This window comes from Rhinoraja longicauda, chromosome 19 (assembly GCF_053455715.1).
Source record: "Rhinoraja longicauda isolate Sanriku21f chromosome 19, sRhiLon1.1, whole genome shotgun sequence".
NCBI classification, from domain to species: domain Eukaryota; kingdom Metazoa; phylum Chordata; class Chondrichthyes; order Rajiformes; family Arhynchobatidae; genus Rhinoraja; species Rhinoraja longicauda.
The window spans coordinates 4,633,645-4,657,800 of record NC_135971.1 but is presented as its reverse complement, the minus strand read 5'-3'; the positions used below and the strand labels follow the sequence as shown (position 1 = coordinate 4,657,800).

General features: G+C 48.8%; 3 protein-coding genes across 3 annotated transcripts in view; 2 read left to right on the top strand and 1 right to left on the bottom strand.

Moving 5' to 3' along the window:
* Nucleotides 1-24,156, bottom strand: part of LOC144603066 (uncharacterized) — a 76,596-nt gene that overhangs the window by 34,208 nt on the left and 18,232 nt on the right. The window lies entirely within an intron of this gene.
* Nucleotides 1,888-10,912, top strand: LOC144602593 (E3 ubiquitin-protein ligase TRIM69-like). The gene is made up of 4 exons (XM_078415721.1): nt 1,888-2,583; nt 8,774-8,869; nt 9,358-9,591; nt 10,871-10,912. Exons 1-4 carry the CDS (start codon nt 2,413-2,415, stop codon nt 10,910-10,912), a joined length of 543 nt encoding a protein of 180 aa, XP_078271847.1. The 5' UTR covers nt 1,888-2,412.
* Nucleotides 10,967-23,764, top strand: LOC144603058 (E3 ubiquitin-protein ligase TRIM39-like). The gene is made up of 2 exons (XM_078416196.1): nt 10,967-11,038; nt 22,823-23,764. The coding sequence occupies exons 1-2, from the start codon at nt 10,999-11,001 to the stop codon at nt 23,347-23,349; spliced, it is 567 nt and encodes a 188-aa protein (XP_078272322.1). The 5' UTR covers nt 10,967-10,998; the 3' UTR covers nt 23,350-23,764.

Sequence of the window (24,156 nt, the reverse complement as noted above, 5' to 3'; positions counted from 1 at the left end):
CTGAGGGGGCGCTGTGAACTGTTTACATATGTGCTGTTATGTTTCTTTGCCATTGTATGTTCGTTTCTTAGTACCTGAACTGATGTCTGATGTACAGCATTTTGGTCAATGTGGGTTGCTTTTAAATGTGCTATGCAAATAAAATTGACTTGACTTGACTGTTATGCTTGTGTGCCATTGTATGTTGGGGGAGTCCAGTACAAGGGGCAACAGTTTAAGAATAAGGGGTAGGCCATTTAGAATGGAGATGAAGAAAAACCTTTTCAGTCAGAGTTGTGAATCTGTGGGATTCTCTGCCTCAGAAGGCAGTGGAGGCCAATTCTCTGAATGCATTCAAGAGAGAGCTCGATAGAGCTCTTAAGGAAAGCGGAGTCAGGGGGTATGGGGAGAAGGCAGGAACGGGGTACTGATTGAGAATGATCAGCCATGATCACATTGAATGGCGGTGCTGGCTCGAAGGGCCGAATGGCCTCCTCCTGCAACTATTGTCTATTGCCCATTGTATGTTCGTTCTTAGTACCTGAACTGATGTACAGCACTTTGGTCAACGTGGGTTGTTTTTAAATGTGCTATACAAATAAAAAATGACCTGGCTTGACTAAATGTACCGAGTGTTGACCACTGATTGCAAGACGTGATGCACACGACACAACCCACCCTGTCCCGGCACCTTCAATAGACAATAGGTGCAGGAGGAGGCCATTCAGCCCTTCGAGCCTGTACGCACCACCATTCAATGTGATCACGGCTGATCATTCTCAATCAGTACCCCGTTCCTGCCTTCTCCCCATACCCCCGACTCCGCTATCCTTAAGAGCTCTATCTAGCTCTCTCTTGAATGCATTCAGAGAATTGGCCTCCACTGCCTTCTGAGGCAGAGAATTCCACAGATTCTCAACTCTCTGACTGAAAAGGTTTTTCTTCATCTCTGTTCTAAATGGCCTACCCCTTATTCTTAAACTGTGGCCCCTTGTACTGGACTCCCCCAACATTATCATATCATATATATACAGCCGGAAACAGGCCTTTTCGGCCCTCCAAGTCCGTGCCGCCCAGTGATCCCATTAACACCATCCTACACCCACTAGGGACAATTTTTACATTTACATTTACCCAGCCAATTAACCTACATACCTGGGAACATGTTTCCTGCCTCTAACGTGTCCAACCCCTTAATAATCGTATACGTTTCGATAAGATCTCCTCTCATCCTTCTATATTCCAGTGTATACAAGCCTAGTCGCTCCAGTCTTTCAACATATGACAGTCCCGCCATTCTGGGGATTATCCTGGTGAACCTACGCTGCACGGCCTCAATAACAAGAATATCCTTCCTCACATTTCAGTGAAAGGCCCGCCCGCCATCGAGCGACCATTCAAGCCGTTAATGAACGTTTAAACAAAAAACACACGCCCACAATTCAATATAATCGGTGGTTTCCCCGATGATTATTCACCGTGAACGATCTGGATGAACAAACCTCAACGGCGTTCTTCAGTTGACGGCCCCGGCCCGCTGCGTCATGGCGGCTCGGCGAAGTGCGCGTGCGCGCCCGCCTCTGGGCAGCAGCCCCCAACGCGTCATGCGGGATGTGCGCGTGCGCGCCTTTGGGCAGCCGCCCCCAGCTGCGTCATGCGGGATGTGCGCATGCGCGCCTCTGGGCAGCCCCCTCGCGTCATGCGGGATGTGCGCGTGCGCGCGCCACGAGCAGCGGCCCACACCTTCGGGATGCGCGTGCGCGCGCCCCGAGCAGCAGCCCCCACCTTCGGGATGCGCGTGCGCGCGCTGGGGAGGAGAAGGAGGAGGAAGTAAAGCTGTACCAGCAACAATAGTAGCAGCGCTACCGCAGCACAGCAGCACCGCAGCCCCCACCTGCGGGACGTGGGTGTGTGTGTCGGGGAGGACAACGACAACGGGGACAACATCATAACCAACACGAACAGTAACAGGAACAGGAGCAATCAGCAGCCCCCACCTGCGGGATGTGTGAGTGTGTGTGAGGCACGCGTGAAATAAATGAGCAACATCATCAGCAGGAACAATAACTGCAGAAGGAACAGTAGCAATCAGCAGCACCGCGACTACCCTCAGCCTCACACGACACCGATCCCAACAACAACACAACTCCCCGCCTCAATCTGCACGATGTGTGTGTCTGTGTCCCGGTGGGCAGAACATAGAAAATAGGTGCAGGAGTAGGCTATTCGGCCCTTCGAGCCTGCACCGCCATTCAATGTGATCATGGCTGATCATCCAGCTCAGTAGCCTGTACCTGCCTTCTCTCCATACCCCCTGATCCCTTTAGCAAAAAGGGCCACATCTAACTCCCTCTTAAATATAGCCAATGAACTGGCCTCAACTACCTTCTGTGGCAGAGAATTCCGCAGACTCACCACTCTCTGTGTGAAGAAATGTTTTCTCATCTCGGTCCTAAAAGACCCCCCTTATCCTTAAGCTGTGACCCCTGGTTCTGGACTCCCCCAACATCGGGAACAATCTTCCCGCAACGAACAGATATAAAGCAGCAGCAACATCAGCATCAACGCAACTCCTGTTCAGTTCACGCTTTTACTACAAACAAGGTAATTATAGAAAAACACTTTAATTACAAAGTATAAATAACAACGTCGGCCACTCACTCACGGTGGGGTGTGTGTGTGGGGGGGTGTGTGTGGTGGGGTGTGTGTGTGAGTGGTGGGGGGTGTGTGTGTGTGGTGGGGTGTGTGTGTGTGTGTGTGTGGGGGGGGGGGTGTATGTGTGTGTGGGGTGTATGTGTGTGGGGTGTGTGTGTGTCGGTGTGTGTGTGTGTGGGGGGGGGTGTCGGTGTGTGTGTGTCGGTGTGTGTGGTGGGTGTCGGTGTGTGGTCAGTGTGTGGTGGGTGTCGGTGTGTGTGGGGTGTCGGTGTGTGTGTGGGGTGTCGGTGTGTGTGTGGGGTGTGGGAGGAGAAACAAATAAAAAATCATCATCATCAGACAGCAGCAACAGCAGCACCCACCACCAACAAGGTAATTATGGAAAAATGCTTTAATTACAAAGTATAAATAACAACGTCGGCCCCTCGCTTGCCCACTCGCTCGCTCACTCAGTCGGCGGGGACCACCTGGGCCGATATCGGGAGCTGCGGCACCGGCACCGGCAACGTCTTTGCCCCCCCCCCCCCCCCCCCCGATTCGCGGGGCTTGGGTCGTCCCGCCGCGGACCTTTCGCCGTCCGGCGGGGGCTTCAATATCGGGAGCCCCGACCGTCCCGACGTGGAAACTCCAACAGCCAGACCGTGGGAGTAGACAGCAGGGGAAGAGAAAATAAATTCTGTGACATTCCGTCACAGTGAGGAGGGACTGGAGGAGACTCACTGAGATGGATGTTTCTTTTTGTTTAGTGTTAGTTTATGATTGTGTAAGTGTTATTGCATTTTTATTGATTATTCTTATTGATATTATTGTTGAACTGCGGGTAATTTTTCATTTCGCTGCACATTTATGTGTATGTGACAAATAAATTGACTAGCCAGTGAGTCTGTGGAATTCACTGCCACAGAAGGTAGTTGAGGGCAGACCATTGGCTATATTTAAGGGAGTTAGATGTGGCCCTTGTGGCTAAAGGGATCAGGGGGTATGGAGAGAAGGCAGGTACAGGATACTGAGTTGGATGATCAGCCATGATCATATTCGATAGCGGTGCAGGCTCGAAGGGCCTACTCCTGCACCCATTTTCTATGTTTCTATTGACAGTCAGTCAGTTCCTCAGTCAGTCTATTCACAAAATGCTGGAGTAACTCAGGTGGTCAGGCAGCATCTCGGGAGAGAAGGAATGGGTGACGTTTCGGGTCGAGACCCTTCTTCCTCAGTCAGTCAGTCACTCAGTCTGACCAAGCAAGAACCAAGCGCTCGTTCTCACCTTCCACCCCACCAGCCAGCGGATCCAACAAATCATCCGCCAACATTTCCGTCACCTACAACGGGACCCCACCACTGGCCATATCTTCCCATCCCCTCCCCTCTCTGCGTTCCGCAGAGACCGTTCCCTCCGTAATTCCCTGGTCCGCTCGCCCCTTTCTACCCAAAACACCGACCCAGGCAGCAGGGGGCGGACCCAGCTAGCAGGGGGCGGACCCAGCCAGCAGGGGGCGGACCCAACCAGCAGGGGGCGGACCCAGCCAGCAGGAGGTGGACGCAGGCAGCAGAGGGCGGACCCGGGCAGCAGAGGGCGGACCCGAACAGCAGGGGCGGACCCGGCCAGCAGGGGGCGGAACCAGGCAGCAGGGGCGTACCCAGGCAGCAGCCAGCAGGGGGCGGACCCGGGCAGCAGCCAGCAGGACGGACGGACTCACTCACTCACTCAGTGCCCAAGCTGGATTGTCAGAGACAGCGCTCCTGTTCAGTTTCAGCGACGTTACCTGAGGCTGAGACCGTGCTGGCGGTCGGGTCCGGTAATGAGAGCGGGTTAAACAAAATTCTCTCCCTTTTCCCTCCTTTTTCCCATTTCTCTCCCTTTTCCCATTTCCCTGCCTGTTCCCTTTCCCATTTCTCTCCCTTTTCCCATTTCTCTACCTTTTCCCATTTCTTTCCCATTTCTCTCCCTTTTCCCATTTTTCTCCCTTTTCCCTTTTTTTTCCCTTTTCCCATTTTTTTCCATTTTCTCTGCCTTTTCTCCATCCCGCTTCAGCAGGGAGTTTCTCCACAGCCTGGAGTGGGTCGCCAGACGTGACCGGGACCGGGACACGGCCAGGATGCGGCGCTCTCTCTGCACGGCCGTACATCTGCTGTACCTGCTGGCAGGTAGAGACATGGGGGAGGGGGAGAGAGAGAGATGGGGGGAGAGAGAGGGATGGGGGGAGAGAGAGGGATGGGGGAGAGAGAGGGATGGGAGGGAGAGATGGGGGGAGAGACAGAGAGATGGGGAGAGAGACGGGGGAGAGGGGGAAAGAGATGGGGGAGAGAGGGAAAGATGGAGGAGAGAGGGAAAGATGGAGGAGAGAGGGAAAGATGGGATAGAGAGGGAAAGATGGGGGAGAGAGGGAAAGAGATGGGAAGAGAGGGAAAGAGATGGGGGAGAGAGATGGGGGAGAGGGAAAGAGATGGGGAAGAGGGGGAAAGAGATGGGGAGAGAGGGAAAGAGATGGGAGAGAGAGAGAGATAGGGAGAGGGAGAGAGAGAGAATGCGAGCTGCTGTCCACAGAGTTGGGAGTGGGCAATTGTCAGTCAAACACTGTACTGGGGTAACTCAACGGGTCGGGCCACATCTGTGGAGAGAAGGAATGGGTGACTTTTCGGGTCGAGACCCTTCTCTGAAGAACCCGAAACGTCACCCATTCCTTCTCTCCACAGATGCTGCCTGACCCGCTGAGTTACGCCAGCACTCTGTGAAACGTCACCTATCCATGTTCTCCACAGATGCTGCCCGACCCGCTGAGTTACTCCAGCACTCTGTGAAACGTCACCTATTCCTTCTCTCCACAGATGCTGCCTGACCCGCTGAGTTAGCCCAGCATTTGTGTCTACATTCATCAGTGAAAATGTCATTTAGCTTAGTGATACGGCGCAGAAACAGGCCCTTCGGCCCATCGGGTACGCAGCGACCAGCGATCAGGCTGCACTAACACTGCCCTACACACACACAAGGGGCAATCTCTAATTTTACAGAAGCCTGTCGGTCTTGAGATGTTTGGAGGGAAGTGTGTCGGTCTAAAGAAAGCAAACTCAATGCTAGCATTTATCTCAAGAGGGCTTGTGTACAAAATCAGGGGGTGTTATTCTGAGGCTCTACAAGGCACTGGTCAGGCCCCATTTGGAATATTGTCAGCAATTTTCGCTGCACTCGCTGGAGTTTAGAAGAATGAGGGGGGACCTCATTGAAACTTCACCGAATAGTGAAAGACCCGGATAGGGTGGATGTGGAGAGGATGTTTCCACTAGTGGGAGAGGTCTAGGACAAGAGGGCACAGCCTCAGAATTAAAGGATGTTCGTTCAGGAAGGAGATGAGGAGGAATTTCTTTAATCAGAGGGTGGTAAATCTGTGGGATTCTTTGCCACAGACGGCTGTGGAGGCCACAAGTCAGTGGATATTTTTAAGGCAGAGATAGATAAATTGTTGGTCAGTGCTGGTGTCAGGGGTTATGGTGAAAAGGCAGGAGAATGTGGTTGTGAGGGAGAGATAGATCAGGCGTGATTGAATGGCTCGATGGGCAGAATGGCCCAATTCTACACCTATCACTTATGACCTAAACCGGAGAGGCCGGAGAAAACCCACGCAGGTCACGGGGAGAACGTACAGATTCCATACAGACAGCACCCGTGGTCAGGATCGAACCCTGGTCTCTGGCGCTGTGAGGCAGCAGCTCTACCGTTGCGCCACCATTGTACATCATGATGTATCTATCTGTACGTCATTGGTGAGACCACAGTTCTAGCACCCAGCTACAGGGAGGTGGCATGGTGCTGGAGAGGATGCAGTAGGGATAGACCAGCTTGGCACGGGCACAGTGGGGGTTAGGTTACAGGGAGCCACTGCACAGGGTAGGTCCCTACTCTGGGGATGAGGGGGGTTCTTGTTGAGGTGTATAAAACCACGAGGAGCGTTGGTCATGTGGATGGTCACAGGCCTTTTCCCCAGGGTGTGGTGGTCTTAAACAAGAGTGTAGACGCAATAAGCTGGAGTAACTCAGCGGGACAGGCAGCATCTGTGGAGAACATGCATAGAGACATTTCACAGAGTGCTGGAGTAACTCAGCGGGTCGGGCAGCATCTGTGGAGAAAAGGAATAGATGATGTTTTGAGTCGAGAACCTTCTTCAGACTGACTCTCATATCCATACCCCTCCCTGCAGCTTCACATTTCACTACTCTCCTCATCTGACCTCCTTTCTGACTCCTTTCACCTTTAGCCTCACCTTTTCATGAATGAATGAATATGTTGATGAATGAATGAATACGTTTATTGGCCAAGTACTGATTGAGAATGATCAGCCATGGCGGTGCTGGCTCGAAGGGCCGAATGGCCTCCTCCTGCACCTATTGTCTATTGTCTATAAATCTGTGCAGGAGAAGGCAATATGGCCCTTCGAGCCAGCACTGCAATTCATTGTAATCATAGCTGATCATCCACAATCAGTAACCTATGCCTGCATTCTCCCCATATCCCTTGATTCCACCAGCCTCTAGAGCTGTATCGAAATCTCTTTTAAATTCATCCAGTGAATTGGCCTCCACTATCTTCTGTGGCAGAGAATTCCACAAATTCACAACTCTCTGGGTGAAAAAGTTCCTTCTCACCTCCGTTTTAAATGGCCTCCCCTTTAGACTGTGGCCCCTGGTTCTGGGCTCCCCCAACGTAGGGAACATTTTTTCTGTATCGAGATTATCCAGTAGGAGGTAGTTGGGCAGGGACTATCACAACGTTAACGAAGTAGTTGGACAGATACATGGATAGGGCAGGTTTGGAGGGATATGGGCCAAACGCGGGCACTGCAGGTCGGTTGAAGAACCCAATGGTTGTGGGGGAGGAGCTGGGAATGGGAGCTATAGTGAACCTGTCGGTTTAGTTGATGGTCACATCGAACAAGATCAGTCCCTTCAGCCCACATTAGACTACGCAATGCCTCTCCCTTATGTGCCTCTACCCCCACTCCAGCAGCGCGTTCCAGGCACCCACCACCCTGTGTAATAAAACATGACCCGCACATCTCCTTGAAACTTGCCCCCACTGAGCTAAAATCCATGTCGTCCCGTCAGAGCCGAGAAGGAATGGGGGCGGCGCGGGGGCGCCTGCTGCCTCGTGCGGCGGGACCTGGTTCGCCGCTGCGGGAAAATATAGACTGTTCCATAAACATCCCGCAACTTTGGTGGCCCCAGAAACGTGGCGACTCTCTCTGTACTGTCTGGGGGAAGTCTGTATTTTACCGGATTGCATTCAAAAGCAAAGCATTTCACTGTCCCTTGGTTCATGTGACAATCGAGTATAATTGGCTCATTGAGTTGAATCCAAGTTTGCACATGAGACTGTTAAATGAAATAACAGTGTTTGCTGTGGATATAATATCATTGTGCAGCCTAATATAATGATCAATTCACGATGGGAAACACTGATGTATTTAGTTTAAGGGAATGAAATTTACCCGCAGCTTGTTGCATATAACATCCAGTTGCTGGTCAGGGCTGTGATTGACGGGGCTGAGCTCCGCCTCCCCTCAGCCGTGCCCCGATACTGCAAGGGTTCAGCAGCTGCGCGAAAGGGAACGCGTTTTGAACCAGGAAGTGGCGGAGTTAACATGGCTTCGAAAGACCAGGTCGAGAGTTGGGCCGAGGAGGTAGTTTGTCCCATCTGCCTGGATTTCTTCACCGATCCGGTTACACTGGAGTGCGGGCACAACTTCTGCCGCTCCTGTATCACACAGAGTTGGGACAGGGAGGGGAGAAACTCCTGCCCGGAATGTAGAGAGGTGTTTACAGACCGCACCCTCAGGGTGAGTCGGGCCTTGGCGAGACTGGCTGAGAAAGCTCGAACACTGAGCCTGAATCGGGAAATTGCAGAGAAGAAAAGTAAACTTCACTGCGAGGAACATCAGGAAGAACTGAAGCTGTTTTGTGAAACTGATAAGAAGCTGATCTGTCTGGTTTGTGCAGCTGGGCGGGAACACAAGTCCCACAGCTTCATGCCGGTTAAAGAAGCTGTTGAAAACCACAAGGTAAAAGCAAACCGATTTTAATCACATCATTTTAATTCCATTTTTACTGTTCAACAATTTAATTTTCTGATTCCCAAACACAATTCCAGGATCGGGTGAAATCTTCCATCCAGTCTCTCACCAAATATAAATCAGAGATCCAGCAAATGGAGCAGCAACAGAAAGAGAAGATTTCTGGAGTTCTGGTGAGGCTTTTAAGTTTCGATTTCCTGACCTTGTGTAGGTTTGATCCCCGTGACGCGTGTAATAACAGGGCAGCGCAGTGACACAAGTAGTGCTGCTGTCTCCTAGTTCTGGTGTGCGGGTTCGATCCTGACCTCGGGCGCTGCCCGTGTGGTTCACGCCTTTTCCCTGTGACCGCGTCTAATTCCTTCCACGTCCCCAATACACGCTGGTTCAATGGTCAATCGGGGACTGTAAAATTATCCCTGGGACAGTGGATGGTGGACGGATAAATAGGAATTAAAGGGAAGATGAAAAGGAAAGCAGGGTATTGCATTGGGGTAGAGGATTAATGGGTAATAAGATTACCCTCTCGACATTTCAGAAACATTTAGACAAACTATTGAATTGTCAAAGAAAATAAAAATGCACAGGACAAATGTTACGGTCAAAGTCGTGAGGAAACACAATCAGTGACATGAAATATTGATCTTCCCCTTTCATTTCACAGGAACAGTCACACAACCTTCAGTCCAAGATCACTTCCCAGTTTGCTGAACTGCACCAGATTCTCACTGGGAAAGAGCAGCGCGTACTGGCAGATATCCGGGAGGAAGAGAAGAAGATTCTAAATACAATGGAGAAAAAACTTGAAGAGATTGAAGAGAATTTAAATTCCATTGAGGAGGATCTCTTAAAGTTGCAGCAACAGATGGATCAACAGGACGGTGTGGTGTTTCTGAAGGTGAGGGGTGACACTCCAGTTTGGCGAAGTGAAAGCGCACAGTCACAAAATGGTGGGGGATATTTCTGAGATAAATGCTGCATTACCATATAACCATATAACAACTATATGCCCGGAAACAGGCCCGTTCGGCCCTACCAGTCCACGCCGACCACTCTCTCTGACCTAGTCTCATCTACCTGCTCTCAGACCATAACCCTCCAATCCCCTCTCATCCATATACCAATCCAATTTACTCTTAAATAATAAAATGGAGCCTGCCTCCACCACTTCCACCGGAAGCCCATTCCATACAGCCACCACCCTCTGACTAAAGAAATTACCCCTCATGTTACCCCTAAACTTTTGTCCCTCAATTCTAAAGTTATGTCCCCTTGTTGGAATCTTCCCCACTCTCAAGGGGAAAAGCCTACCCACGTCAACTCTGTCCGTCCCTCTTAAAATTTTAAAAACCTCTATCAAGTCCCCCCTCAACCTTCTACGCTCCAAAGAATAAGGACCCAACCTGTTCAACCTCTCTCTGTAGCTTAAGTGCTGAAACCCAGGCAACATTCTAGTAAATCTCCTCTGTACCCTCTCCATTTTGTCGACATCCTTCCTATAATTGGGCCACTAATTGAGAACTGGGTAAATGCTCCGTCTGTTCCAGAGCTGTGCTGCTGTTGTTCCCAAACTAAATGGCCTCCCGTATAATCTGCGGGATCTCTGCACTGCCTGCGGTCTCCTTGGGATGAGTTACTGTGATCCTGTCACTGAGATAGCGAATGTTTGAAATTTCCCCGAAAAGATGGAAAATCTCCACGAAATCAAAAGATCATGTGGAAAGTTTGTCCTATGTTCCTCTTTAGTGGGAAATAATTACGCGGCATTAAACTGATCTGTTGAAGGCTTGCCCTCAGATCACTTCATCAATTCCTGTGATTTACCCACCTTAACATGCCTTGAGATCACCAGCACTTAAGGGGACCTATCCTATCCTAATTATCCCTTTGCTCTTAAAGGTACCTATTCTCCCCCTAGTTATTATTTTGCTATTAATACACTTGTAGGATCTCTCGTGCAATATCCAATATTTGTCTCTGTGACGATGACAATAAATGCTGGGCAATGGAACATTTCTGGGGCTTGTTGTGATTTGTGTGAAACTCCTGCTGTTGGGATGTGGACGTCCCGTCTCAGTCTGCTCAGATTTGTGTTTTATTTCTTGCAGGAGGAAGCTGGGAGGAAGAGGAGGTAGGACATGCTCTTGACTGAAATACTGCATGTTTGTGTGTATCAGCTCAAAGACATTGTTGAGGCTCAGTTTATAACCAGCTGCTGAATATTTGCAGGGTTAGTGATGAAGATAGAGCACTCACAGTGACAGACGGTGCCTTGCCGATTGAAAAATTCCATCAACACTTTTTGATGAACACGCTGTGGAGAGAAACATCTGCCATTAAGCGAGGTAAAACATGTTCAGTTTCCCCTCTTCTTGTTTATAATGCCTTGTAGTAACACAGATGCAAACATTGCCGAGAGAAATTGTATTCGCCTCTACACCTCCGATGGCAGCTATCTCTCTGCCACCCAGTGCCTGAAAACGTTGCCGTTCAAGAACATTTTAGACTTTCCCTTCACAACTTAAACCGATGCCCACGAAGTTTAGAAAACTGCATCTCCCATTCCTCAGTCCGTTGGCCCAGTTCATTACGATCAGTTTAATCTTAGACAACCTTCTTCACTCTCCACCATGTCTCATGAATTTTAGTCTCATCCACAAACCTGCTTGCCATGCCACCCACATACACGTCATTTATCTAATCATTTGTATGATTAGGGACCAACAGTTGACTCAGCATTGAGCATTGTGGTACACCACTTGCGACAGGCTTCCAGTCTGAAAAACAACTCTGCCTCCCACCTTCCGGCCACATTTTTCCCCACTCGCTAACTACCCTGGATTCCATACGTTCCAGCCTTCCTGATCAACCTACCATAGAGGTTGCTGCTATCAAATTGCTAATCATACCTCCGACATTCACATCCAAGCCTTAGAAATATCACATAAACAGCAGTGAACATCTGAAATGTTCTGCCCTAGGAGGTAGTGATGGGTCAGATTATTGGAATAGGCAAAGTGAACACAGATGGATATTTGAAGGATCGAGAAATTGGCGGCTATGGACAACTTGTATAGAACAGGAATTGGTGCCATCTTAGATCAGTCATGATCACATTGAATGGCGGAGTCGGCCTGAGGAGTGGAGCCTACTCCTCCTGCTATTTTCTTGTGATCTTTAGTTTTTTTCATACCTACAGCATGATAAACCTTACACAGAGTTGAATGCGGCAAAGATTGACAATACTTCTCTCTGGGACAATGATTTTGCTGTGCGGGGTGAGATTGGGGAGACTAGGCCTGTGTACTCGAGCGTTTGGGTGTATTAGAGGGGATATCAGTGAAACACACAGTTCTTACAGGGCTCAGTGGGCTGGATGCAGGGAGGATGGTTCCCCTGTCAGAGGGGTCTGGAGAGCGGGCACTCTCTCAGAATGTGGGCCGCACCATGTAGCACAGAGATAAGGAGACATTACTGCACGCAGAGGCTGGGGAACGACCCTGCACCGGAGGCAGTGGAGACTCAGTCATTCAGTGCTCTTGGAGCTGAGAGCCATGGTTGTACATTACAGAGTCTGGCCCTTCGGCCCATCGTGTCCATGACCATCTTTTCCCAGCTATACTAATCGATTGGCCCACATTCCATCGGCATTCTTCTCCACCTCACCTATTTAAATACCGCCAATATATTGATTATATCTCACTCCACCACCTCCACTGTAGCATGTTCCAGATATCACCCACTCTCAGTGTAAATCTATGTACTAAACCTCTCGTTTGTTTGTTTGTTCCTGAACTACAGCCAAAACGGTACACGATAGCATGACGATTTTAAGCCCACCTTACTCACCGTCATCCCTTTGGTGCTCATGGAAGAAGTTTCATTGAAATCAGTGTTATATTTTTTAAGTTATTCACATTTTAAGGTTTAAATCTATCTCCCAGGGACGTAGGGGGAGGGAGGGAGAGGGGGGGGGGAGGAGTGAGGGAGGGGGAGAGGGGGGGGAGGAGGGGGAGAGGTGGGGAGGTGGGGAGGAGAGGGTGCTGCACCAATGCAGGAGAGGTTTGGGCCCAACGGATCCACTTGGTCCAGTAAAACATAAATCTCAGATATACTTTAAAATACTTTGCTCTCAATATAAACCTGCACTCTCAATAGACAATAGGTGCAGGAGTAGGCCATTCAGCCCTTCGAGCCAGCACCACCATTCAATGCGATCATGGCTGATCACTCTCAATCAGTACCCCGTTCCTGCCTTCTCCCCATACCCCCTCACTCCGCTATCCTTAAGAGCTCTATCCAGCTCTCTCTTGAAAGCATCCAACGAACTGGCCTCCACTGCCTTCTGAGGCAGAGAATTCCACACCTTCACCACTCTCCGACTGAAAAAGTTCTTCCTCATCTCCGTTCTAAATGGCCTACCCCTTATTCTTAAACTGTGGCCCCTTGTTCTGGACTCCCCCAACATTGGGAACATGTTTCCTGCCTCTAATGTGTCCAATCCCCTAATTATCTTATATGTTTCAATAAGATCCCCCCTCATCCTTCTAAATTCCAGTGTATACAAGCCCAATCGCTCCAGCCTTTCAACATACGACAGTCCCGCCATTCCGGGAATTAACCTAGTGAACCTACGCTGCACGCCCTCCATAGCAAGAATATCCTTCCTCAAATTTGGAGACCAAAACTGCACAAAGTACTCCAGGTGCGGTCTCACCAGGGCCCGGTACAACTGTAGAAGGACCTCTTTGCTCCTATACTCAACTCCTCTTGTTACGAAGGCCAACATTCCATTGGCTTTCTTCACTGCCTGCTGTACCTGCATGCTTCCTTTCATTGACTGATGCACTAGGACACCCAGATCTCGTTGAACTCCCCCTCCTCCTAACTTGACACCATTCAGATAATAATCTGCCTTTCTATTCTTACTTCCAAAGTGAATAACCTCACACTTATCTACATTAAACTGCATCTGCCATGTATCCGCCCACTCACACAACCTGTCCAAGTCACCCTGCAGCCTTATTGCATCTTCCTCACAATTCACACTACCCCCCAGCTTAGTATAATCTGCAAATTTGCTAATGGTACTTTTAATCCCTTCGTCTAAGTCATTAATGTATATCGTAAATAGCTGGGGTCCCAGCACCGAACCTTGCGGTACCCCACTGGTCACTGCCTGCCATTCCGAAAGGGCCCCATTTATCCCCACTCTTTGCTTTCTGTCTGTCAACCAATTTTCTATCCATGTCAGTACCCTACCCCCAATACCATGTGCGCTAATTTTGCCCACTAATCTCCTATGTGGGACCTTGTCGAAGGCTTTCTGAAAGTCGAGGTACACCACATCCACTGACTCTCCCCTGTCAATTTTCCTAGTTACATCCTCAAAAAATTCCAGTAGATTTGTCAAGCATGATTTCCCCTTCGTAAATCCATGCTGACTCGGAATTATCCCGTTACTGCTATCCAAATGCTCAGCAATTTCGTCTTTTATAATTGACTCCAGCATCTTCCCCACCACTGATGTCAGACTAACTGGTCTATAATTACCCGTTTTCTCTCTCCCTCCTTTCTTAAAAAGTGGGATAACATTTGCTATCCTCCAATCCACAGGAACTGATCCTGAATCTATAGAACATTGAAAAATGATCTCCAATGCTTCCACTATATCTAGAGCCACCTCCTTAAGTACCCTGGGATGCAGACCATCAGGCCCTGGGGATTTATCAGCCTTCAGTCCCATCAGTCTACCCAAAACCATTTCCTGCCTAATGTGGATTTCCTTCAGTTCCTCCATCACCCTAGGTTCTCCGGCCCCTAGAACATTTGGGAGATTGTGTGTATCTTCCTCAGTGAAGACAGATCCAAAGTAACGGTTTAACTCGTCTGCCATTTCTTTGTTCCCCATAATAAATTCCCCTGCTTCTGTCTTCAAGGGACCCACATTTGCCTTGACTATTTTTTTCCTCTTCACGTACCTAAAAAAACTTTTGCTATCCTCCTTTATATTATTGGCTAGTTTACCCTCGTACCTCATCTTATCTCCCCGTATTGCCTTTTTAGTTAACTTTTGTTGCTCTTTAAAAGAGTCCCAATCCTCTGTCTTCCTACTCTTCTTTGCTATGTTATACTTCCTCTCCTTAATTTTTATGCTGTCCCTGACTTCCCTTGTCAGCCACAGGTGTCTCTTACTCCCCTTAGAGTCTTTCCACCTCTTTGGAATAAATTGATCCTGCAACCTCTGCATTAGTCCCAGGAATACCTGCCATTGCTGTTCTACCATCTTCCCTGCCAGGGCCTCCTTCCAGTCAATTTTGGCCAGCTCCTGCCTCATGCCTCTGTAATCCCCTTTGCTATACTGTAATACCGACACTTCCGATTTTCCCTTCTGCCTTTCCATTTGCAGAGTAAAATTTATCATGTTGTGATCACTGCCTCCTAATGGCTCTTTTACCTCTAGTCCCCTTATCAGATCAGGATCATTACACAACACTAAATCCAGAATTGCCTTCTCCCTGGTAGGCTCCAGTACAAGCTGTTCTAAGAATCCATCTCGAAGGCACTCTACAAACTCTCTTTCCTGGGGTCCATTTCCAACCTGATTTTCCCAGTCTACCTGCATGTTGAAATCTCCCATAACCACCATAGCATTACATTTTTGACACGCCAATTTTATCTCCTGATTCAACTTGCACCCTATGTCGAGGCTACCGTTTGGGGGCCTATAGATAACTCCCATTAGGGTCTTTTTACCCTTACAATTTCTCATTTCTATCCATACTGATTCAACATCTCCTGATTCTATGTCACCCCTTGCAAGGGAATGAATATCATTCCTTACCATCAGAGCAACCCCACCCCCTCTGCCCACCTGTCTGTCTTTTCTATACGTTATGTATCCCTGAATATTCAGTTCCCAGCCCTGGTCCTCTTGTAGCCATGTCTCAGTGATCCCTACAACATCATACTTGCCCATGACTAACTGAGCCTCAAGCTCATCCACTTTATTTTTTATACTACGCGCATTTAAGTACAACACTTTAACTTCTGTATTTACCTCCCCTCTCACATCGGTCACAATTGGCCCTGCCCTTAATTTCTTTTCCCCTCTAGAACTTCTGTTCCCATTCTTCCGAGAGTCTTTTGCAATATCTCCTGTATTCCCTTTTACCTCATCTTCATATTCACAATTTGTTAACCCCTCCCCCCCACTACTTAGTTTAAAGCCACAGGTGTCACACTAGCAAACCTGCCTGCCAGAATGTTTGTCCCCCAGCTGTTAAGATGTAACCCGTCCCTTTTGTACAAGTCACCCCTAGCCCAGAAGAGATCCCAGTGGTCCAGAAATCTAAATCCCTGCTCTCTGCACCAGCCCTTCAGCCATAAATTCATACCCTCTATCTCTCTGTTCCTGGCCTCACCAGCACGAGGTACCGGTAGCAGTCCAGAGATAACCACCTTCGACGTCCTACTTCTCAGTGTTTTTCCCAACTCTCTAAACTCCCGCTGTAGCACCTCCTTCCTCTTCCGCCCGACGTCATTCGTGCCCACGTGCACAACGACTTCAGGTTGATCGCCTTCCCTCACTAGGATTTTCTGAAGCCGGTCTGTGATGTGTTGAACCCTGGCACCAGGGAGGCAACAGACCATCCTCAAGTCCCTCCTGCTGCCACAGAATCTTCTGTCCGTCCCTCGGACGATGGATTCACCGACCACTACGGCTCTTCCTGACTTCGGTCTCCCCTGTCGAGTATCCTTGCCAACAGGTCCGCCACTCGGACTGGAAATGTCTTCTGCCCCGACAGTTCCCAAGAGGGTATACCTATTTGCAATAGGCACAGCCACTGGGGTCTCCTTTAGTCCTCGTCCACTCCTCCCTGAAACAGTCTCCCACCTTCGCTCTCGTGATTTGATATCCCTGCATGCGAATAAGGTTTAGATAATTACCCTGCATCCTACTGCAGACTCTGACAACCTTCCCCACTATCCTCAATTTTTGCTTCCTCCCCAAACTTACTAATCACACCTCCCACATTCACATCCAAGCCATGATCATATAACAAAAACAGCAAAGGGGACTCGAGGTAAAAGAGCCATTAGGAGGCAGTGACCACAATATGATAAGTTTTACTCCACAAATTGAGAGGGAGTAGGGAAAATTGGAAGTGTCAGTATTACAGTATAGCAAAGGGGTTACAGAGGCATGAGGCAGGAGCTGGCCAGAATTCACTGGAAGGAGGCCCTAGCAGGGAAGACGGTGGAACAGCAATGGCAGGTATTCCTGGGAATAATGCAGAAGTTGCAGGATCAATTTATCCCAAAGATTAGGAAAGATTCTAAGGGGAGTAAGAGGCACCCGTGGCTGACAAGGAACGTCAAGGACAGCATAGAAATAAAAGAGAAGAAGTACAACAAAGCAAAGAAGAGTGGGAAGCCAGAGGATTGGGACTCTTTTAAGGAGCAACAGAAGACAACTAAGAAGGCAATACGGGGAGAAAAGATGGGGTACGAGGGTAGAAACATAGAAAATAGGTGCAGGAGTAGGCCATTCGGCCCTTCGAGCCTGCACTACCATTCAATATGATCATGGCTGATCATCCAACTCAGTATCCTGTACCTGCCTTCACTCCATAACCCCTGATCCCTTTAGCCACAAGGGCCACATCTAACTCACTCTTAAATATAGCCAATGAACTGGCCTCAACTACCCTCTGTGGCAGAGAATTCCACAGATCCTCCACTCTCTGTGTGAAAACAAACTTTCTCATCTCGGTCCTAAAAGCCTTCCCCCTTATCCTTAAACTGTGACGTCTTGTTCTGGACTTCCCCAACATCGGGAACAATCTACCTGCATCTAACCTGTCCAACCCCTTAAGAATTTTGTAAGTTTCTATAAGATCCTCCCTCAATCTTCTAAATTCCAGCGAGTACAAGCCGAGTCTATCCAGTCTTTCTTCACATGAAAGTCCTGCCATCCCAGGAATCAATCTGGTGAACCTTCTCTGTACTCCCTCTATGGCAAGAATGTCTTTCCTCGGATTAGGAGACCAAAACTGTACGCAATACTCCAGGTGTGCTCTCACCAATGCCCTGTACAACTGCAGCAGAACCTCCCTGGAGTAGTCCCTGAACCTCCCTGCTCCTATACTCAAATCCCCTGGCTATGAATGCCAACATACCATTCGCTTTCTTCACTGCCTGCTGCACCTGCATGCCTACTTTCAATGACTGGTGTACCACGACACCCAGGTCTCGTTGCATCTCCCCTTTTCCTAATCAGCCACCATTCAGATAATAGTCTGCTTTCCTGTTCTTGCCACCAAAGTGGATAACCTCACATTTATCCACATTATACTGCATCTGCCATGCATTTGCCCACTCACCTAACCTATCCAAGTCACCTTGCAGCCTCCTAGCATCCTCCTCACAGCTAACACTGCCCCCCAGCTTCGTGTCATCCGCAAACTTGGAGATGTTGCATTCAATTCCCTTGTCCAAATCATTAATTTATATTGTAAATAGCTGGGGTCCCAGCACTGAGCCTTGCGGTACCCCACTAGTCACTGCCTGCCATTCCGAAAAGGACCCGTTTATTCCTACTCTTTGCTTCCTGTCCGCCAACCAATTCTCTATCCACCTCAACACTGAACCTCCAATACCGTGTGCTTTAAGTTTGTACCCCAATCTCCTATGTGGGACCTTGTCGAAGGCCTTCTGGAAGTCCAGATATAACACATCGACTGGTTCTCCCTTATCCACTCTACTAGTTACATCCTTGAAAAATTCTATAAGATTCGTCAGACATGATTTGCCTTTCATAAATCCATGCTGACTTTGTCCAATGATTTCACCACTTTCCAAACGTGCTGCTATCCCATCTTTAATAACTGACTCTAGCATTTTTCCCACGACCAATGTTAGACTAACTGGTCTGTAATTCCCCTTTTTCTCTCTCCCTCCCTTTTTGAAAAGTGGGGTTACATTAGCTACCCTCCAATCCTCAGGAACTACTCCAGAATCTAAAGAGTTTTGAAAAATTATCAGTAATGCATCCACTATTTCTGGGGCTACCTCCTTAAGCACTCTGGGATGCAGCGTATCTGGCCCTGGGGATTTATCGGCCTTTAATCCATTCAATTTACCTAACACCACTTCCCGACTAACCTGGATTTCACTCAGTTCCTCCATCTCATTTGACCCCCGGTCCGCTGCTATTTCCGGAAGATTATTTATGTCTTCCTTAGTGAAGATAGAACCAAAGTAGTTATTGAATTGGTCTGCCATGTCCTTGTTCCCCATGATCAATTCACCTGTTTCTGACTGCAAGGAACCTACATTTGTCTTAACTAATCTTTTTCTCTTCACATATCTATAAAAGCTTTTGCAGTCAGTTTTTATGTTCCCTGCCAGTTTTCTTCCATAATCTATTTTCCCTTTCCTAATTAAGCCCTTTGTCCTCCTCTGCTGGACTCTGAATTTCTCCCAGTCCTCTGGTAGGCTGCTTTTTCTTGCTAATTTGTATGCTTCATCTTTTGTTTTGATACTATCCCTAATTTCCCTTGTTAGCCACGGATGCACTACCTTCCCTGATTTATTATTTTGCCAAACTGGGATGAACAATTGTTGTAGTTCACCCATGTGGTCTTTAAATGCCTTCCATTGCATATCCACAATTCACGTCTCATAGCCTCAAAGATACCTTTCTTTAAGTTCAGAACCGTTGTTTCTGAATTAACTCTGTCACTCTCCATCCTAATGAAGAACTCAACCATATTATGGTCACTCTTGCCCAAGGGGCCACACACATCAAGACTGCTAACTAACCCTTCCTCATTACTCAATACCCAGTCTAGAATAGCCTGTTCTCTCGTTGGTTCCTCTACATGTTGGCTTAGAAAACTATCCCGTATACATTCCAAGAAATCCTCTTCCTCAGCACCTCTGCCAAATTGATTCACCCAATCTATATGTAGATTGAAGTCACCCATTCTAACTGTTTTACCTTTGTTGCACGCATTTCTAATTTCCTGTTGGATGCCATCCCCAACTCTACTACTACTGTTAGGCGGCCTGTACACAACTCCCACTAGCGTTTTCTGCCCCTTAGTGTTTCGCAGCTCTACCCATATCGATTCCACATCTTCCAAGCTAATGTCCTGCCTTTCTATTGCGTTAATCTCCTCTCTAACCAGCAACGCTACCCCACCTCCTTTTCCTTTCTCTCTATCCCTCCTGAATATTGAATATCCCTGGATGTTCAGCTCCCAGCCTTGGTCACCCTGGAGCCATGTCTCCGTAATCCCAACTATATCATATTCATTAATAACTATCTGCACATTCAACTCATCCACCTTATTATGAATGCTCCTTGCATTGAGACACAAAGCCTTCAGGCTTGCCTTTACAACACTCTTACCCCTTATACAATTATGTTGAAAAGTGGCCCTTTTTGATTTTTGCCCTGGATTTGTCTGCCTGCCACTTTTAATTTTCACCTTGCTACCTATTGCTTCTACCCTCATTTTACACCCCTCTGTCTCTCTGCTCATGCTCCCACCCCCCTGCCACATTAGTTTAAATCCTCCCCGACAGCACTAGCAAACACTCCCCCAGGGACATTGGTTCCATTCCAGTTCAGGTGCAGACCGTCCTGTTTGTACTGGTCCCACCTCCCCCAGAACTGGTTCCAATGTCCTAGAAATTTGAATCCCTCCCCCTTGCACCATTTTTCAAGCCACGTATTCATCTGAAATATCTTCCTATTTCTACTCTGACTAGCACGTGGCACTGGTAGTAATCCTGAGATTATTACCTTTGAGGTCCTACTTTTAAGTTTATCTCCTAGCTCCCTAAATTCACCTTGTAGGACCTCTTCCCGTTTTTTACCTATATCTTTGTTGCCAATGTGCACCACGACAACTGGCTGTTCACCCTCCCGCTCCTGAATGTTCTGCAGCCGCTGAGAGACATCCCTGACCCTTGCACCAGGGAGGCAACATACCATCCCGGAGTCTCGTTTGCGACCGCAGATCTATTCCCCTTACAATTGAATCCCCTATCACTATAGCCCTTCCACTCTTTTTCCTCCCCTCCTTTGCCGCAGAGCCACCCACGGTGCCATGAACTTGGCTGCTGCTGCCTTCCCCTGATGAGCCATTTCCCCCATCAGTATCCAAAATGGTATATCTGTTTAGGAGGGAGATGACCGCAGGGGACTCCTGCACTACCTGCCTACTGCTACGCTGGCTAGTGGCCACCCATTCCCTTTCTGTCCGCTTAACCTTTACGTGCGGTGTGGCCAACTCACTATACGTGCTATCCACGACCTTCTCAGCATCGTGGATGCTCCAGTATGAATCCAACAGCAGCTCCAACCGTTCAATACGGTCTGCCAGGAGCTGCAGCTGGACACACCTCCTGCACACGTAGTCATCAGGGACACCAACAATATCCCTGATCTCCCACGTGTTGCATGATGAGCACTGCACTCCACGTTAAACTAGCCAATAATATAAAGGAGGATAGTAAAAGCCTTTTTAGGTATGTAAAGAGGAAAAAAATAGTCAAGTCAAATGTGGGTCCCTTGAAGACAGAAGCAGGGGAATTTATTATGGGGAACAAGGAAATGGCAGACGAGTTGAACCGGTACTATGGATCTGTCTTCACTAAGGAAGATACAAGCAATCTCCCAGATATTCTAGTGGCAAGAGATCCTAGGGTGACGGAGGAACTGAAGGAAATCCACATTAGGCAGGAAATGGTGTTGGGTAGACTGATGGGACTGAAGGCTGATAAATCCCCAGGGCCTAATGGTCTGCATCCCAGGGTACTTCAGGAGTTGGCGCTAGAAATTGTGGGCACATTGGTGATCATTTTCCAATGTTCTATAGATTCAGGATCAGTTCCTGTGGATTGGAGGGTAGCTAATGTTGTCCCACTTTTTAAGGAAGGAGGGAGAGAAAACGGGAAATTATAGACCAGTTAGTCTTACATCAGTGGTGGGGAAGATGCTGGAGTCAATTATAAAAGACGAAATTGCGGAGCATTTGGATAGTAGTAACAGGATCGTTCCCGAGTCAGCATGGATTTACAAAGGGGAAATCATGCTTGACTAATCTTCTGGAATTCTTTGAGGATGTAACTAGGAAAATTGACAGGAGAGAGCCGGTGGATGTGGTGTACCTCGACTTTCAGAAAGCCTTCGACAAGGTTCCACATAGGAGATTAGTGGGCAAAATTAGATTTTTAGATTTAGAGATACAGCGCGTAAACAGGCCCTTCGGCCCACCGGGTCCGCGCCGTCCATCGATCCCCGCACATCAACACTATCCTACACACACTAGGGACAATTTTTAAAAAACCATTTACCCAGTCAATTAACCTACATACCCGTATGTCTTTGGAGTGTGGGAGGAAAACGAAGGTCTCGGAGAAAACCCACGCAGGTCACGGGGAGAACGTACAAACTCCGTACAGACGGCGCCAGTAGTCAGGGTCGAACCTGAGTCTCCGGCGCTGCATTCGCTGTAAGGCAGCAACTCTACCGCTGCGCCACCGAGCGGCCCATGAGAACATGGTATTCTGTCCAACACCCGATCATTCAACCTCTGCTTCCTTCCATGGTCCAAGTCACCCCTCCCTCTCTCTCTCACCCTCCACTATAAGAAACAGGGGCAGGTCATCTGGCCCCTCGTGTCTGCCCCCTTTCACTGTGATCATGACGACCCCACCACGCACCTCTACCTCCTCTTTAACAACCTCAAATTACCGCTAAGCTCTATATCCTCTTGCTCCGATCTGCCTCCATATGTGAGTAGCCTCCCCCCCTCCCTTCGTTTCTCCTTCACCACCGCGATCTCGCAATCCTCCTCACTCTCCGCACTCGTCCTCCCCGTCCACCCTCCCCCACCTCACGACATTCCCCCTCTCCATCCCTGGATTAAAAACTCCGGGGAAGATGTCTGTTGTCCACCCGATGTGGTTGTGGGTGAAACCCCGGGCAGGGTTTCAGTTGTCCGCCCGCCTGTGCCTGAGGCCGAGCGGCCTCTCCCCCGGTCCCGGGGCCGCGCTGCCCGAGTCTCCCCCCGACCCCCGAGGACTCTCTGATTCTCTGCTTCTCCCCCCAGTCCCCGTCACCCTGGATGTGGAAACAGCGCATGCGCAGCTCGAGGTGTCTGAGGATCGGAAGAGGGTGAGATGGACCCGGACCCGGAGGAGTCTCCCTGACACCGGGAAGAGGTTTACAGACTGTGTGTGTGTGCTGGGATCGGAGGGATTCACATCGGGGAGACATTACTGGGAGGTGGAGGGGAGTGAGTACTGGAGTCTGGGAGTCGCCGCAGAGTCTGTGGAGAGGGAGGTAGAGGACGACCTGACCCCGGAGACTGGAGTCTGGAGCATCTGGCGGCGGGATGACGGGTTTGTTGCATTCACCTCCCCTCCATCCCGTCTCCCCGCCCGTCCCATCCCCGGGAGGGTGGGAGTTTATCTCAGTTACGAGTCCGGGACAGTTTCATTTTACGACGCGGGCACCAAGTCCCATCTCCACACCTTCACTGGGAATAAATTCACGGAGAAACTTTATCCTTTCTTCGGGCCTTGGCGTAAAGACCAGTGGCTGAGAATGTGCTCCGGTTCCGCTCCGGGTGTGTAAAAGGGTCGGGTCCCGGGACCGGCGTCAGGAGCGGGGTTCAGGGGCTGTGGGGCAGAAACCCGGTGGACAACAGGTCGGCGCTGAACGGCTCCCATTTAATCCCCAAATTCCGCGTCGTAAAAAAACCCCAGTGAGCGCGGAAATAAAACCGGGGGGGAATGTAAATGTGGGAAGAGAGAAATAAACAGCAAGTGGAATCAGAGCTGCCGATCCGTTTATTTTAACGCGCTAAACCCGTCCGGCAACGGAACAGGAATTACCTTTGTGAAAATATTTTTAAAATGTAATGGGATTGGACCCTTCTCGGCAAAAGTCGTTACGGTATTATTAACTCCGTTCAATGACTAGTTCAATGGAATAGATACAGTTCATGTTACTTCAGTGATTTGGAAAATGTACCCAACCATTGACACACACGACAAGCTAATTGAAAGACCGTGTTTATTTGAATGATGTGCATTGTTGCTTCCAATACTGTAATTGAAATAAACTCAAAATTACTTGGACTGTACAGATTGCTTTTGACTTCTTTTGAAATCTACTGAACGGGGAGACAGCAGTTTAGTTTGCTTCAGTTTAGATTGGAGATACAGCTCGGAAACAGCGGCCCACCGCCCAGGTGTGTGTGTGTGTGTGTGTGTGTGTGTGTGTGTGTGTGTGTGTGTGTGTGTCTCTCTCTCTCTCTCTTCCTCTCTCCCTCTCTTCCTCTCTTCCTCTCTTCCTCTCTTCCTCTCTCTCTTTCTTCTCTCTCCTTTCTCTCTTTCTCTCTTTCTCTCTTTCTCTCTTTCTCTCTCTCTTTCTCTCTCT

Bases quoted from the DNA above. Each gene is read 5' to 3' on its own strand.
- LOC144602593 (XM_078415721.1), top strand. From the start codon at position 2,413: ATGTTTTCTCATCTCGGTCCTAAAAGACCCCCCTTATCCTTAAGCTGT. The intron at 8,870-9,357 runs GTGAGGCTTTTA...TTCATTTCACAG, and splicing joins AGAAGATTTCTGGAGTTCTG to GAACAGTCACACAACCTTCA. The intron at 9,592-10,870 runs GTGAGGGGTGAC...TGTGTGTATCAG, and splicing joins ACGGTGTGGTGTTTCTGAAG to CTCAAAGACATTGTTGAGGC.
- LOC144603058 (XM_078416196.1), top strand. From the start codon at position 10,999: ATGAACACGCTGTGGAGAGAAACATCTGCCATTAAGCGAG. The intron at 11,039-22,822 runs GTAAAACATGTT...TTCTCCCCCCAG, and splicing joins AACATCTGCCATTAAGCGAG to TCCCCGTCACCCTGGATGTG.